Source organism: Gigantopelta aegis, chromosome 10, assembly GCF_016097555.1.
Source record: "Gigantopelta aegis isolate Gae_Host chromosome 10, Gae_host_genome, whole genome shotgun sequence".
NCBI lineage: Eukaryota > Metazoa > Mollusca > Gastropoda > Neomphalida > Peltospiridae > Gigantopelta > Gigantopelta aegis.
In genome coordinates, this window is record NC_054708.1 from 77,096,645 (window position 1) to 77,115,173 (window position 18,529).

Genomic DNA, 18,529 nt, shown 5'->3' on the forward strand with positions numbered 1-18,529 from the left:
GGCTATCTGTATATTGTGTATTGGTGCTATAATATATGGACATATAACACTGGACGAATCAAAGTAGTACTTTCAGGACTTTTTTTTATTATTATTTTATAAAAATTACATGCACATTGGGCCCTAAAAATAAATATTAGAAGAACTATATACTGGCACCAATCTAAATGTGTGTAAAAAAAAAAAAAAAAAAATGTGTGTAAGACAAAAGAAGAACAATTGTAAACCGGACACTCATGGGACCAAAGTCTGCTTTAATTGGTATCTGGTTTAGACAGGTTCTGTACCAATATTTATAAAGGGACCATGAAAAATGTCAGGTTTTTTTTTTATGGAATGCTGGTTTACTGAAGGTCCAGTTTAGACAGGGTTCGCTATGATAATTTCATTAAAGTTTAATTTAGGTGGTCTCCCTGTAAACAATAGTGAAAGTTTCATGTCATATATTATTTTTGAATAAGATTTAAAAACACACTTCAATAAAAATCATTTAGCTGTGAAGTCAAAACTGATGGATGAATGAATCAATGGATGGATGAAAGAATGGACTGACTGATGAAATGATGGATGAATAATGGCTGGTTGGCTGACTAGATGGATGGATGGATGGATAGATGGATGGATGGATGGATGGATGGATGGATGGATGGATGGATGGATGGATGGATGGATGGATGGATGGATGGATGGATGGATGGATAGTTGGATGGAAGGATGGATGGATGGATGGATGGATGGATGGATTGAAATCATTATATAGAAAATTAGTTGTGTAAAAGGTTTAGATCAATATATTTAATGGTTTGATGGATATATGTATGGATGTATATTATATATATGGATGGATGAATGGATGAATGAATGGATAGATGGATGGATGGATGGACGAACAGAAACAAAAACAAAAAAAGTTTCAGAAACTATTTTTATAATCTGATGATAGCTTTGATAGAGTACATGCACACACACACACATACATGCACACACACACAAAAACGCACACAACACACACACATTCACTTTAAAGTCCAGATTCACAATCTCGAAACTTTAACAAGAAGCAACCATATAGGCCAGATTTATTAAAACCTTCAGTGTAGACTTCCAACTTTAAATATAATCACGAAGCCTGACAGTACTCAAGCTGGACCAATCTTCCTATAAATGATGACAGACACTTTTTGTGGTGTTAAAACATCCATTACAAAAATGAGATTTTGTTTCACTGACATCTGTATGTAACTAAGTGATACAGGCCTTGAAGAGAATTTTTTTTTAAATATATAAAAAAATTAAATAAAAAAATCCTATGGCTTTGGTGACTAGTAGCCAACAGAAAGTTAAACATGGTCCCAATATAGAAACTGCTCTTTAATGGTTGGCTTCATGACTAATATATGCAATGTTTGTGTTCTATCTTGAGAAGAGAAGAGAGAAAAACATATGTTTTGGTTTTGGTTTCTTTCTTTTGTTTTCACTTGAAAGTCACTTACATCACACCACATTAACAAGAAAATGCACAAAAATACTTAAATTAGAAATGTCATCTATTTTCTGCACCTTTAATTTCCAAATTCAACTTTCCATTTCTTTTGACCTTTACTTTATTCTTTGACGATGCTCTCTGATGTGTGTAAAATCCCATGCTTCAGAGTGCTAAAACCCATCGGATTTGTGCATGTACTTTAAATAACACCACCGATATAGTTTTTCTTTTACTCAGCGAGAAACAACGAAGTTGCCTTTATTTTGATTCTGTGACTATTTTTGACTATTTTATTCTCTGTGTCTGAACAATATTTATTTACCGCCAAAGACAACAGGCAAAAACATACATTATGGCCTCTTTCGACATTTTACAAATACAAATACTGTTTTGTTTAACGACACCACTAGAGCACACTGATTAATTAATCAACAACTTTTATATACAAAACATTTATTAACTGTCTTGAGAGAAAACCCGATACATATTTCCATTAGCAGCAAATGGATCTTTTATGTGCATTTTTCCACAGACAGGAAAGCACATACCACAAGATTTGATATATATACACATGTATGTGTATATATATATATACATGTATATATATACTGATGGAAAGAAATAAGGGATCGGATGTTTATGTTATATAATTTGAATTCACTATACAGTTAGAAATGACACAAGAAAACCTGAACTTTAAGTTGTTTTATTGAATATTAATAATGGTTGTGTCCCCCATACACCCACGCATCTTCAGCACAACGTCGGGGCATACTTTGAATGAGAGTACGGATGGTAGCTCTTGGGATGTTGTGCCACTCATCTTGGAGAGCCAAGAACAGTTGATCCACGTTTTGGGGCGCAATGGGGCATTCACGAACACGACGACCCAAAACATCCCACAAATGTTCTATTGGATTCAGGTCTGGACTTTTTGCTGGCCAGGGTAAAGTTTGGATATTGGCATTTCTTAAGCAGTCCACCGAAACACGGGCTATGTGTGCGTGCATTATCATGCTGGAACTCAAAGTTGCGTCCAACCCTGCGTGAAAACGGTATCACTACCGGCTGCAAAATGTCGTCCCTGTATCGAATATCAGTGACTCTTCCATCAAGCCGTATCAGATCTGTCCTGTTGTCGTAGATTATCCCGCCCCACACCATTACAGAACCACCCCTGTATCTGTCATGTTCTTTAATGGTGCATGCAGTGTATCACTCATTAAGACGGCGCCAAACACGCAATCTTCTATCAGCATAGTCAAGATTGAAGCGAGACTCGTCACTAAACATTGTACAACGCCAATGACGTAGTTGTCGTACCCCATATTGATGCACCCACTGTAACCTCAATCATTTGTGTTGGGCTGTCATCTTGATTCCAATAACTGGTCGTCGACTTTTTAACCTGGCTTCTTTCAGTCGATTGCGTACTGTTCGGTCGCTGATTCTTAGCCGACATATAGCCCTGAATTCAACATTTATTTTAGACGATGGCTTACATCTGTCCCGTAAAGCAATCAGGCGAATCTGACGGTCCTGTCGAAGGGTGGTGAGTTTACATCTTCCTCGACCAGGTCGCATTGTCACGTTGCCAGTTTGTTGGTACAGGTTCCATAACCTTGATATCACGCTAATTGACTTCCCAAGAGCAGTTGCAACCTGTCTAAGTGATTTTCCTGACCTAACCATACCCACAGCAGTCCATTTTTGAGCTAAAGTCATGTATTGTCGTACCATTTCAAAACCCTTTCTAACCTGTAATCTCCATACAACAATAACTTATATACCCGAAAGAACATTGTGGAAAAATCGTGGAAACATATTCTGCACGTGCATTACATTACAGGGAGTGAGTTTAGGCTCAATCAATAGTGTTGAAATTGTATGGGAGTTAATGCAAAACGCGCAATCATGACCCTATTTACTGATAGTAGAAAAACGATCCCTTATTTCTTTCCATCAGTATATAATATATATATATATATATATATATATATATATATATATATATATATATATATATATATATATATATATATACCAGTCATGAAGCAATGTTGGAATTGAAAAAACCAATGGGTTCACCGAGGTTTGATCATATATGACCCAAACACCTGTATCAAGTGCTCTACCGGTCAGCCCAGCTCAGTAAGATCTATGAGCTGTAAATGCTTACATTAGCTGCAGTGATGTATGATAAAATAAATGATGAGAGGATGAGGGATGAGATCACGTCCAAATTTAAAAAAGGATACCAACTAGTCCTACAGTATTCCCAAATATACTACAGGTAACACACGTGTATTACAATCAATCATTGCTAGAAACAGTCTTCACCATGAGTAAAACCAAGACAAGCTGAAGATCACTCTCCTGGAATGATGCCAGGTGAGCAATCACATGAAGTTTTAAATGAAATTCATTAAAATTTGTATTACAAGGCGAACAATTTGCATTTTAAACATCTGTTAACTTGGGACAGTCTGGGTGCACTCCCTCAGCACCCTAACCCTGGATCTGCACCTAAATAGATCAGCAGGCAGATGAAATTATTTACATCCATCCTCAGCATCGGTTACAAGTGTTACAAGGCCTGAAATGCACTGTCTAGAATGAGAAGAAAGTGCCACTTCTGACCTTTTAATCTGGAAGCAAACACTAGAAACTGAGAAGCGGACCTCTAAACCATCTGTATAAATTTATATCATTGTCGAGGAGTCACAACCTTGCTTGGAAACTTTTGTTTTAATAACTTTGATTATCAACAGTTGGTGATCTGTTGAAAATTGAGTAGCAACTACTATTTAACATTTTGGAATTGTGTAGTGATTTCTGTAATTGCATAGTGAATCGTGATGCAGTACTGGACAAAACGTTTCCTGGCTTGTAACTGTGTATAGCCATCATTTTAGTTACCATACAAAGTTTTGACTCATGAATGACAACATAAATCTTACACTCATTGCGTATACATTTAAACTAATCAGTTTTTCTTGTCTTTCTATTCAACCCCTGAAATTAAGAAAAAATTCCACCACAAAAAAAGCATGAAGTTGAAAACAACTGAATATATAGCCCAAGGCAAAAAAGTGTTGTGGATGATTAAACATTTCATGACAATCTGTACTGTGTCTTTTGAATGACAACAACCTCTTGCTCCCTATCATAGAATAGAATAGATGTTTAACGACACCCCAGCACATAAAATACATCAGCTATTGGGTGTCAAACTGCTCCCTATCAGTTTGAGCCTTGGTAATCATAATTGTTTTAGTCGTTTCTGAAATGACTGGCAAAATTTTGCCACAGTCAGCTGCAGTAAGTGAAACGTGAATTTGTGTTAACAAAAGATTAACTAGCGACACAGTAATTCAGCAATATGCTAACTGGGTGATAGGTTTTGGATCATTCCTGCAACTGGGAGCAGTGGTGAGAAACAAGATATTAAATCAACTTTCAACAGGGTGCAAGAAGTGGCAACATATATTATGGATAACTTAGTTTCAGAGCTGGATGGGGGTGGGGGGGGGGGTGGCACTGATTTATGTCCCTTTGCTTCAGACAGCCACATAGGGAGATCTGGAGATGGACCCACACCAACAGTATTACTTCACCAAATATTCTCCATCTGGCCTTCTGGATTGGGGCTGGAGGGGGGTGGGAGGCACTGGCACAGGTACCTTTTCTTCTGACGGTTATGGGGAGATAACTCATTTGACTGCAAACTGAGATATCTGGAGGTGGGGCCCACACAACAGTATTACCTTCGCTGAACATCTTCTGTTCTGAGTCATTAACACAAGGCACCATGGATGCTTCATTCAGTCCAGATGTGACTGCTGAAAAATCAACAGAAACACAATTTGTACATTGAAGCTTGTCAAAATATGCAGGGCACTGGCAGATTTCACAAGCTTAAGAAAATCTATGCCAGCTATATTGTATGTTTTACAAGTTACATTACATTCCTACAATTTGTATTTATTTATAACAGACCCAAGTAGGTGGCCATGTTAGCTGACTTCCAGTTAAAACTTGAAAAGTCTGTTGCTAAACTAATCTGGTAAGGTCACAGAGTGCTCCCTAGTATACAATATGTAAGTACACTAGAACATTCTGTTTACTAAATATATTATTAATTAAATGGAATTAATTAATTAAGAAGGAGATTGTTTTGTTTAATGACACCACTGAAGCACATTGATTTATTAATCATCAGCTATTGGATGTCAAACATTTGATAATTCAGACATATACTCTTAGAAAGGACACCTGCTACATTTTTCCATTAGTAGCAAGGGATCTTTTATATGCACCATCCCACAGACAGGATAGCACATACCACAACAATTACATGCATGCCAATTACACACACACACTACAAAAATATGTCAGCTAACAGGAAAATATGTGCCTATAGTTTGTTACCAGTAAATCACCATGTATTTAGTGAGAGAGAGGTTGGTAGGCGTGGCTTAAAAATTTTTCGGTTCATCAAGATATTAATGAAAAAATGGAAGCACCTCTGAACCAATCAGTTTGCTGTAAAATGTATAGACACAAAGAAAATTTAATTATATACATATTATATACCTGTAACATAAATACTCGGTGTCTTATCTCTGCATTACCAAATTTTTCTGGGGCAGTAAATGTTTGTTTAGAAACCAAATCTGCTCACATATTACTGGTGGAGGGGGACTTGTGGTAGGAGACTGGTTGGGGGAGTTGGCCGGCGCCTGGAACTTGGGAACAGGAGACATGGAGATCTCCCGTGCTTTGTCTGCAGCATGCTGACCACTGGCAGACTTCGGTACCGACTGCCTCGATGCCACTAGGTGGTGCGGCGACTTGCGAGTCCTCGATGAACGGGCGGGAGATCTCGAGCGCAAAGTACCTCTGGGTGACTGGAAAACAAATGTGTGTATCATGTTAGCAGTGACTGCCATTTGTAAAATATTCAGGAGCTAAAAAAAAGCTCCCCTGATTTTTTTTTTGCAAGAGTCATTGCTCTCCTCAGAAATTAGCATGCCGTAATTGTTAAAATGTAAATGTTACCAAACTGATAATAATATTCAACAATAAAATTAATATCTGTTCATGTTTCACTGTCATTTATTGATACATGTTATATTAAGGAAGGCACCACTGTTTTCTTTTTCTGAACGAAAGCTTTTGGTTTCAGTTTCAATTTCTAAAAAATTATATAAGTTAACAGTATAAAATTTTCATCTTGCAACAGCAGTCACTGTGTTAGACACTTGGCTTCAAAGGGATACAAATGTAGGTAGTATAGTAAGTTTTGTATTGCTGTATACATTACGATATGGGAATCCTATATCAAGATACATATCATAATCAGTCAAACATTGATTTCTCTACTCCTGTCACTCTGCTAGCCCAGCAGGCTTTCTGCCAGACGGTACGGAGGGTAAAATTATGTATCCTAAAATCTTGTAAATTAATGGATCAATATATATATATTTTTTTTAGAGAACTGCAGTTTTTTAAATTTGTCAAAGCACATGAAATGCAGTATCCAATTTCATTTAACATTCAGCCACGTAATCACCTAATAGGGACACTTATGGTCTCTTTAGTTTTTATTACATACACTCAAATTATTTTCTGGCAAAAAGCCAGCTCAGGGTATTTCAAGGCTGAGAAATTATCCTATTGCATAACGTCCTCCAACAACAATAACTATGTTTATCTAGAACTAGTCATATCATTTCATTTCAACTTATTTTCGTGCTTATATTCAATTAAGGTTCAAGCATGCTGTCATGGGCACACACTTCAGTTATCTGGGATGTCTGTCCAGGACAGTGGGTTAGTTGTTAGTTGTTAGTGACAGAAAAGAGGGTGTAGTGGTCATACACCTACCCATTGAGTTATTAAAGTTTACTCTGGATGGGAGCTGGTACTCGGCTGTGAACCCTGTACCTAGCAGCCTTATGTCCGATGGCTTAACCACAACACCACCAAGGCCAGTCTAGTCATATCTGTGTAGATTGCTGGTTCAGTCCCTTCCACATGAAGATAATGAACAACACTTGACTGTGTATTATTACAGGGCTTGAATTTAACAACTGCACCGATGGCAATTAACTGAGACTCACCTTAGGCTTGGTGTACTGTGGATCATACACAACGCCATACAAATCTTTATCTAATCGTGTGGAGGCAGAGGTCATATTTGGCCGGACGGTTGTTCCATGGTCAGAGCCACCAAACTCTGAACTGCAACTAGTGGACGGTGGACTAGGAACAGGACCTAGCAGAAACAATACAATAATCCAGACATAAGAAATGGAGAAGACTTGGGAGTGTTTTTTCTTTTAGGAATACTTCACCTGACCTCAAACAAATGCATATTCCCTTAAGGGATGACCAGACTAGTATCCTTAGGGAAATATGTTATTGTTTGAGTTCAGGTGAAGTAGTAGAGAAAATATACAATTAATTTTAAAACAAACAACATGAGACACAAACTAAAAACGGCATATCTGCATGTACACAGAAAATGTTTTCCTAGTGGAGAAATTTCAAATCACCTATGGACCTTAAACCATTAGTTAACGGTTTCACTGGTATACCAAGAGAAACCATAAAGTTATTTGTACATGTAGTTCCTTGATGTACACGTACATATACATACATTTATAACTGAAAATTTAAAGATGCACAGAAAGGTTTTTCCTTGAGTACACTATATGTACATGTAACATTATGTTATCAGTGGTAACATGCAATAAACTACTGCAAGATAAATATCACCTGTAAACAGGGTGGAAAATACATAATTATGTATACATTTGGCATCATTCAAACCCATCCTCAAGACATGACATTTATATGCACACACAATGTTCACTGCAAATTTGCATTGCAGATACCAATGGTTGTTTGCCAAATTCCCACATCATCAGCATGTACTAAGGTGCATATTCAGAGGAGAAAAAACATGTCATATTTATTAATATACATCACAAATATTTTTTTTTTTATCATATTACAGTCTTACTGACATGCAAAAATTCATATCTCACTGCAAATTTTGTTTGTATACACTTCATTTCAGAGATTTCCAATAAGGTTGTAGGCCTACCACAGGCATCCTATGATCAAGCAAATGATTACAATAACTTATAGTCTATAGACTATAACTAATTTGTATACATATTAAAAAGAAATAGGGTTTTCCTCGTCTCAATCAGTGCTCCATGACTGGTATATCAAAAGCCATGGTGTGTGCTGTCCCGTCTTTGGGAAAGTGCATACTAGATCCCTTGCTGCTAATGTAAAAATGTAGCGGGTTTTCTCCTAGACTTCATACCAAATATTAACAAATGTTTGACATTCAATAGCCGATGATTAATATATCAACGTGCTCTAGTGGTGTAGTTCAACAAAACAAACTTTAACTTTAAAAATCATTATTGCATGTTACCACCAATAAAATAATGTTACATATAAACATCTTGTTCAGTTATGCATCAACTTTGTTTGCATACAGCTTATACTGCAATCTTGCAAATGAACACGAACAGGATATTATTACCAAAAAATATGTTTTGATAATATCCTGTTACAAATACATTGTGTCGTATTAATAAATATAAAACTCACGTGAAAAAACTCAGTTCTGCTTTTGTCAAAGGCTACGATCAATGCACAGTGATAAAATATATTGTGGTAATGTGATGCATAAAAAGCTATCACATTTCCAAGGGCAAAGCAATTGAATTGTACCAGTTTGTATATTAAATATTTATATCTTCAGGGACTTATTTTGTGGTTATTTGATATATGGATTTGAGATCATTACAAAAAAAAAATCATTTTAATCATCTGAATGATGCTCAAGGGAAATATTAAAGGTACGGTAATAATAAGCTCAGGGAATAGGACTGCAAGTATTCTACTGCAGCCTTGTGTTATAATTATAACATGCAAAATTTAACTAACATATATGAACATGTATCTCAGGGGTTTAATTACAAATAAAAGTAGGTCAAATTTGAAAGCTGGGTGCAGGCACTTGACTTTGTTGCTGGAAGAAGATAAATTTAACCCCCCCCCCCCCCCCAAAAAAAAATACTACTAATAAAAATTAAATAATCAGTATTTTTGGGTGGTTTTGAGACAGTGCTATAACTACTACATGTATGTTACAACTACATTTGCTGAACAGCAATGAAAATGTAACAGTAAATGTTTCCCTTTTGATATTAATTATCAATAGCTAAAATTTTAAAAGAACAAAATAATGGTCAGCATCTTAAAGTAACTGAACTGAGTAGGCCTACAAAAATTCATTTTTAAAATTAACAGTTTATCCTTTTGAAAAAACAAACAAAAATATTAGTTTGTTAGGTCTCACTACACAGATGTCATCTGCCATTGAAACCCATGTTAAACTGCCCAACTTCAAGCGAAGATTGCCCATAGAACGGGTTCTCGTTGGCACTAACAACATACACCATTGCGAACATACATTATATAAGCATTTATATTCATTCCAAAATTGTGAACATTTCCGTCTCAGTTTTTTGCTATATGACCGCATCTGGCTGTAGTACTGGTCCGAACAGGTGGTTCATAAACCGATTCACTCCGGCTGTCACTTGCACTATATACCCATGTCCCAAAAGGTCGATTCACAATATTACAAAATAACATGGGCAAAATACAGCCAGAAGGCTTACCATTAAACATACATATTGTTTTAATTCTTCACCATTTCCTAGAAGTGAATATGTGAACCATAACATGTGCCACAATTAGGAACTATAGTGGACTGTGATGAATGAACTCTCACCCGGAAGTGATCTGTGTAGTGAGACCTTAAAGTCTAGTGACCGATTTTGTCAAACTTGGTTTGAAGTCAGTTTGATAATTTGGGTCATTTACACCATGAAAAGCTATACTAGAGCCGTGTAACTTATGAACTCTAACCAATACACCAAAAGATAGATGCACCATACCATCCAATAAAACTTCATATCACATTGTTACTCCTTGGTCATCCACACAATAGATGGCCATCAAACAAGCTGCCACTATATGGTAATGTATGACCTTGTTGGTAGTTCTGATATGGGGAACATACAAAGAAGCCAATTATCTAGTTAGTTCATTAAAAATATTAGTTTCCATCAATTGTTGCTATGGGCAACAATTGTTTCATAATGAAGTGTTGAAATCCTGTTTTTTCCTGTATATTTCAGCATGAAAATCCACATATTATTAATGGCAGATACAAATTCTACTTTCATAGTAGAATACTATGTTATATATTCACAATACCATCAAAACTGTTTGTCACTATGACTGTACATTCGAAAAAATTCATTATGCACAAAATCACAGAAATTAGGGTGAATTTGGATATTGACCTTGTGACCTTGAATTTTGACCTTTTGCAATGAGAAACTCAGTGTTAGACACTCATATCAATTTATTTATTACATGTAAGAACACTAGAATATACATTTTGACACACACACCCCTAAAAAATAAAAATAAAATAAAAATAAAAATAATAAAAATAAATAAAATTGACATGTTTGCTATATTTACCCCATACACTTGGCTCAAATCCACATCGATTGTAATTACCTTTTATAAGGATGCTACACTAGTACATTTTCATTTTGGCTCGCTAAACTTATATATTTTGGAATAAACAGTAATTTCATGTTTTATATTATGGTCTCACTACACAGATGTCATCTGCCATTGAAACCCATGTTAAACTGCCCAACTTCAAGCGAAGATTGCCCATAGAACGGGTTCTCGTTGGCACTAACAACATACACCATTGCGAACATACATTATATAAGCATTTATATTCATTCCAAAATTGTGAACATTTCCGTCTCCGTTTTTTGCTATATGACCGCATCTGGCTGTAGTACCGGTCCGAACAGGTGGTTCATAAACCGATTCACACCGGCTGTCACTTGCACTATATACCCATGTCCCAAAAGGTCGATGCACAATATTACAAAATAACATGGGCAAAATACAGCCAGAAGGCTTACCATTAAACATACATATTGTTTTAATTCTTCACTTTTTCCTAGAAGTGAATATGTGAACCATAGCATGTGCCACAATTAGGAACTATAGTGGACCGTGATGAATGAACTCTCACCTGGAAGTGATCTGTGTAGTGAGACCTTAATTTAAAAATGTAGGTTGTACATATACTATTGATGCATTTTCAATGCTATTCAGTGTATTATGCAGGCCCATAGGAACCAGAGGGACACAGTTTCCCTATCAAGGATGAAAATGTAAAGGTTTTGTTTTGTCCTACTCTATAAAAATAATGATAAGAAAATTGGCTTGTGCCCATTCCCACCCGCCACCCTGCATTATAGAGATTGTGCCCACCGTCACAAGAAATTGTGCCCCTCCTCCCCAGATATCCTTCCTACAGGCCTGTTATGCTTGCCTACTGTCATTAGGCTAGTTCCAGAAATGATCATATCTTGAAGGCAGGAGACACTGTAATTATTATTTTATGCCCGATCAGTCTGCTTCTTTTTTACTTTATCATCCATTAAAGGCTTTTGTAGGAGATATTGCTGAAACTATTATTTGCGACATCTCCTGCAACATTCTTCTAGGAGATATCACTTCTTTTTGTTACATCACAGTGTATGTTTCAGCGTTGACCCTATCATTTGTGACGTCACACCACTGTCATTCTGCTAGTTAACAAGTCTACCACTGCCAAATATAGTGACATTCAACCCACATTACTGACATTATTTACAACTGTCGCAAATGAAAAGAATGATAATGGATGATAAAAAGAATACCCCCTCGTGTCTTGTAATATCATAATTTATCAGCACTCATTGATAAAAGTATAAAAAATCCTTGGCAAGCCTTGGATTTCATACTTTTATCAACTTATGCTGATAAATTATGATGACACAAGACACTCGGGGAGTATCCTCTATTCACTGTATGTAGATGATTTAAATACTATAAAATTTTATTTTGTAGCCATGATAAGAACAACAAAATGCCTCCCAGATTCTTTCCCCTCCACCATGTGATAAATAATGGAGAACACCGTAGAGGTAAATAACAAAAACTGAAACAAATTGTAGGTCATGTATGCAGGTAATTAGAGTTGTTCCAAAATTGTTGGTCATGTATGCAGGTAATTAAGAGTTGTTCCAAAATTGTAGGTTTGGATGCAGGTAATTAAGAGTTGTTCCAAAATTGTAGGTCATGAATACAGGTAATTAAGAGTTGTTCCAAAATTGTAGGTCATGTATGCAGGTAATTAAGAGTTGTTCCAAAATTGTAGTTCATGTATGCAGGTAATTAGGATTGTTCCAAAATTGTAGGTCATGTATGCAGGTAATTAACAATTATTCCAAAATTGATATTAACTTAATCAAGGTGGGGAGGCAAATTATTTTAAATAAAGTTTCATTTAAACCATAGGCAAAACAATGTGGCAGACCCACAAACCATAAAGTATCCTGCTCTCCCCCCCCCCCCCCCCCCCACACACACACACCCTGCTTAGTGTACATGACTTCACTATTAAAACTGAGCTTATTGGTCCAGAAAGGCCTGCTGATCGATATTGTTTTTAACATACATGTATAATTAACCTGTTTGTTAAATCTGAGATAGTTACTCACCAATACTAAGGTCGAGGTATTGCCGATTTTTGTAAGTGAAAGGACGAATCTGAGAAACTCCGAAGGGCAGTTCGGGTAGACCAAGCGAGACCGACGGGAGTTTGCTACGATAGAGACGAGGAGAACATCCACCTTCTGAATCTGTAAAACAAATTTCAATTTCTGCTGAATAAAATTAAAAGAAAATATTCAACAAAAATAATTAAGGGCCAGTAGGATAAAGACAATATTGTACATCATTCCTTAGTTACTCTTTATATAAATAAGCACTTTGCCATACAGGACTACATGTATATACTGGTATACCATGGCTCATAAGGCACTGGCTGAACTGATGTGTATTCCCAGGCAGTGCGTAAAATGGTTATCAACTAAGACTGAAAACAAAAATAACACACTGGAGATCTCGAGTGGATCCATCTGATTCTAACCAAACAAGAACAAAAACCATTTTATTATAAATTAATTAATTACCATGATGAGACTTTAAATTTATACAATTATACCGGGTACTCACATGCAATGGTTCCGATTTCTGGCAGTGCCTTCCTGTACTTGGCGAAGCCTTGTAGAGAGTACGCATCCCGAGTTTCTATCTCACTGCTCGTGTACACATCCTTGCTCACGTCCCGGTCCCTGTCCCTGCCCAGGCCCTTGACCTGCAGGTCATCTGAATGCTTGTCGTCGTTGTCCAGCTGAAACACTGGCTGGGTGATGACTGACGGCTGGCGCACATTGCGTGTCTTGCCCTGTAGCAACTTGACCTTCTGCTGCTGGACAAACACTGGTGCAATGGGGGAGAGGCGACCCTTGGCAACCACTGGCTCCACCTGGGGTCTCACACGCTGGATCACAGATCGTACTTTTTCCTTGGACGTGAAATCACTGAAAAAACAGCAATCATTGAAATACATATTACTTAAAAACAGCAATGATTTGAATACATATTACTTAAAAACAGCAATGACTTGAATATATATTACTTAAAAACAGCCATCATCTAAATACATATTACTTAAAAACAGCAATGATTTGAATACATATTACTTAAAAAACAGCAATGATCTGAATATATATTACTTAAAAACAACAATGATTTGAATACATATTACTTAAAAACAGCAATGACTTGAATATATATTACTTAAAAACAACCATCATCTAAATACATATTACTTAAAAACAGCAATGATTTGAATACATATTACCTGGTACTTAAAACAGCAATGATTTGAATACATATTACTTAAAACAGCAATGATTCGAATACATCTGAGATCTTATTAGTGCTATATCTGGGGAAACTGCATAATACATTGGACTCAGTAGAGAACCGTTCATAATATTGTGGATCTGTAGAATGACAATATGGAAGGATCAAGAGAAATACAGTCATTTGTACATGTATGGGAATTCTTTAATTTAAACCCATCTGATTTGTTTTGTTTTTATGCCCATGGGCTTAAATTCAAATCAAATGGCTAAAGTACAGATGTATCTTTAAAATGAAGTTTATCCTGTTGAAAAAAATGTACAGGTTAAAACATCATTTTGATATGGGTGAATAACTATGTTTGTTTGCATTGGAAGTGTTTTAATACATACAATTATGAATAACTTTCTAACCCTAGCAATTAAGAATTCCATTTATTCCCCCAAGAAAATAAACACCTATCTTGCTTTTTTTCTTGTTTTTTTAAAAACACCATCTTACCTTAACATGTTTTAAATATAAAATAATTACTCGGATAAATACATTTAGAATTATCTTATCGCAAATTATTTAAAATTTCAATTGGTTGTTGGAAGAAATAATAAACTCGTACGTACGAAATTATTTTAGACAAAAAACGACACTAAGATACTGCAAAACATTACATTGTCCAGAAATACATTTTAGTTAGAGAGATATTCATATTTTAGACAAAAAACGACACTAAGATACTGCAAAACATTACATTGTCCAGAAATACATTTTAGTTAGAGAGATATTCATATTCTAAGCAAGAAAATGTTAATTTTAATAATGTAAAAAATCTTTTTTTTAGCTGTCTACAAACTCAGAATAGTTCCTTTAAACACTTAAACCAAATAGAAATTAAAAATCAATATCATCATTTTGATTTTAAGCCCAGGGTTTATATTTAAATAAAATCTTGCTTACCAAATGGGTTAAATTTGTCAGTTATTTTTGTGCTTATATCCAAATAAGGTTCGAGCACCCTGTACTGGATCCATCTCTCCAGGACTGTGGGTTACTCATGGTTATAGTGAGAGAGAAGTCAGTGAAGTGGTCTTACACCTACGCATTGAGACATTAAATTCACTCTAAGTTGGAGCTGATACTGGGAAGGAAGAAAGGAAATGTTTTATTTAACGACACACTCAACACATTTTATTTACAGTCATGGTTAAGGACCACACAGATATTGAGAGAGGAAACCCTCTTCATGGGCTACTCTTTTTGATTAGCAGCAAGAGATTTTTTATATGCACCATCCCATAGACAGGATAGCACATACCACAGCCTTTGATGTACCAGTCGTGGTGCACTGGCTGGAGTGAGAAATAGCGCAATGGGCCCACTGACGGGGGTCGATCTCAAACCGACCACGCATCGAGCGAGCACTGTACCACTGGGCTACGCCCTGCCCCCTTAGAGCTGATATTGGGAGGCAAATCCAATACCTGCCTGCCTTTAGTCAGATGGCTTAACAAGCACATGTACACCATCGAGGCTGGATTCATCTGGTCAGATGGCTTAACAAGCACATGTACACCATCGAGGCTGGATTCATCTGGTCAGATGGCTTAACAACTACATGTACACCATCGAGGCTGGATTCATCTGGTCAGATCAGGTCATCGGGTTTACATGCACATTCAGAACAAGCTGTTGTAGTGCACATCTGTCCTGGGCACAGGTGCCGGCCTCAGCTGACTCCTCCGTTCAGAACAGGAAAAGGGTTGGGGTGGGTGGGAGGGAGAGGGGACCAGCAGCCTGACCGGAATCGTTTAAACACAGCAATACAGTTGAGTGAGCATATTACATAACATGGAGGATCCACAGAGGCTATTGCCAGAGTGTTTTTCGGTATCGTCAATATCATATATTAGGAATAAAAATTATATTATTGATGATACCGAAACAAACAAGGGCAATAATCTCTTTATTATATAATCTTAAGCTTAATTAATACATGTTTTTGTAAACTGTATACACAACTTTAATTACAGTCAGCCATTACCTGATATTCAAATGACGTAAGAATCTACAGAGATATGACTAGACCAGCCATAGTGGTGTCGTGGTTAAGCCATCAGACAATTTGGCTAGTAGGTACAGGGTTCGCAGCCTGGTACTGGCTCCCACCCAGAGTGATTTTAACAACTCATTGGGTAGGTGTAAGACTACTATACCATCTTCTCTCTCACCAACCACTAACAAATAACCCTCTGTCCTGGACAGACAGCCCAGATAGCTGAGGTGTGTGCCCTGAACAGCGTGCTTGAACCTTAATTGGATATAAGCATGGAAATAAGTTTGAATGAATGAATGAATGAATGAATGCTATATCAACACATTTTGTGTTTTCATGTTCATTGGAACGCAGGTTGCCAATGTCAATTAAAAAAAAATCACCAATAATTTTCTTAATGTCATATAAATTATGATTTATGTTTTTATTTTACTTATTTAATGCTAACTCTTTCAATGTGGAAATTCCGAAATATAACATTCTTGCAGCAGAAAAACAATACATGCCATTTTTAAAGATTTGAGTCTACATAACAGTTTTATAAGCATGATCATGAAACCCAGGGCCGCCCGCATGCTGTAACCTCACCGTGGTGCAGGGGTGTAACATTCTCTTTGAGAACCCCTGTGCGTGCTGTAACCTCACCGTGGTGCAGGGGTGTAACATTCTCTTTGAGAACCCCTGCGCGTGCTGTAACCTCACCGTGGTGCAGGGGTGTAACATTCTCTTTGAGAACCCCTGCGCGTGCTGTAACCTCATCGTGGTGCAGGGGTGTAACATTCTCTTTGAGAACCCCTGTGCGTGCTGTAACCTCACCGTGGTGCAGGGGTGTAACATTCTCTTTGAGAACCCCTGTGCATGCTGTAACCTCACCGTGGTGCAGGGGTGTAACATTCTCTTTGAGAACCCCTGCGCATGCTGTAACCTCACCGTGGTGCAGGGGTGTAACATTCTCTTTGAGAACCCCTGCGCATGCTGTAACCTCACCGTGGTGCAGGGGTGTAACATTCTCTTTGAGAACCCCTGCGCATGCTGTAACCTCACCGTGGTGCAGGGGTGTAACATTCTCTTTGAGAACCCCTGCGCATGCTGTAACCTCACCATGGTGCAGGGGTGTAACATTCTCTTTTAGAATGGCCAAAGCACAAATTGAAATTTTGAGTAAAAGTCAGTATCTATCTGTGATATTTGTCTTTTTGCACAGTTCTTTACACTGTTTTTAGTTAAATCTTGAATTTTTATATTGATGTTGATCATCACCTTATTTGTTTGCATTACCAAAGTTTGACACCCAGTGGCCGATGTATTTTTCGTGCTGGGGTGTCATTAAACATTGATTGATTCATTCATTCAAACCCAGGGCCGTGTTTTATGAAGTGTTCCATGTGTTTGTGTTATGTGTTCCTAAATACTCAGCAATTTATATATAAAGAGTTTATACTATGATTTGGTTATTGTTGGTTTTTAAATATAATTTAATACACATTTTCTTATTGGCTATATACCGGTAAATAGTAAAACAAAAATATTATTGTAAAGGCTTTTTCTTGAAACCTCAGTAAACTGAACACCTCTCTTCAATGAAAAAAAATGTATGTCTCAAAGGGTGTTTTGTTTACAAGAGTTTAATTTTTTATATATATGAAGAGATTTTTAGTAACCGCGGTATTACATTATTTTTTTTATAATAATCATTTTTAAATAACCTCTGAATACATTTGAATTGATACAGTTATAATTTATTAGATACAAATGTAGATGCATGAGCACTTTGTGATTAAATTATATATGGTCGGAGTGGCCTTTTCATGTCAGTTATTTGCATTTATGTAATATGATATTTCCGTGAAAGTACATTACTAATTAATCACAAAGATCATTGACAAGACCATGGTGCACCAATGTTAGGATTATACTTTTTATGTTTTATTTTTTTTAATTAGTGAACCCTCCCCCCCCCCCCCCCCCCCCCCCCCCCCCAAATTACCAACAATGGGTACCCCGGGATTAATAAAATCACTAAACCAGTGGCAGATGGAATATACAGCAAAGTAAAGTTCCAATCAGTAATGACTGTTTTTACAGCAACTGTCAGTGCATAC

At 36.7% G+C, this 18,529-nt stretch overlaps 1 protein-coding gene across 8 annotated transcripts in view; it reads right to left on the minus strand.

Moving 5' to 3' along the window:
• LOC121383139 overlaps nucleotides 1–18,529 on the minus strand; it is a 61,032-nt gene that overhangs the window by 15,145 nt on the left and 27,358 nt on the right. For all 8 annotated transcript variants that reach the window (XM_041512958.1, XM_041512961.1, XM_041512964.1 and 5 more), the window contains 5 exons: nucleotides 13,685–14,052; nucleotides 13,168–13,308; nucleotides 7,612–7,766; nucleotides 6,171–6,396; nucleotides 5,254–5,328 (listed from right to left, as the gene is read on the minus strand). In XM_041512958.1, the coding sequence (XP_041368892.1) occupies nucleotides 5,254–5,328; nucleotides 6,171–6,396; nucleotides 7,612–7,766; nucleotides 13,168–13,308; nucleotides 13,685–14,052 (965 nt within the window). The remainder of the gene's footprint in view (nucleotides 1–5,253; nucleotides 5,329–6,170; nucleotides 6,397–7,611; nucleotides 7,767–13,167; nucleotides 13,309–13,684; nucleotides 14,053–18,529) is intronic.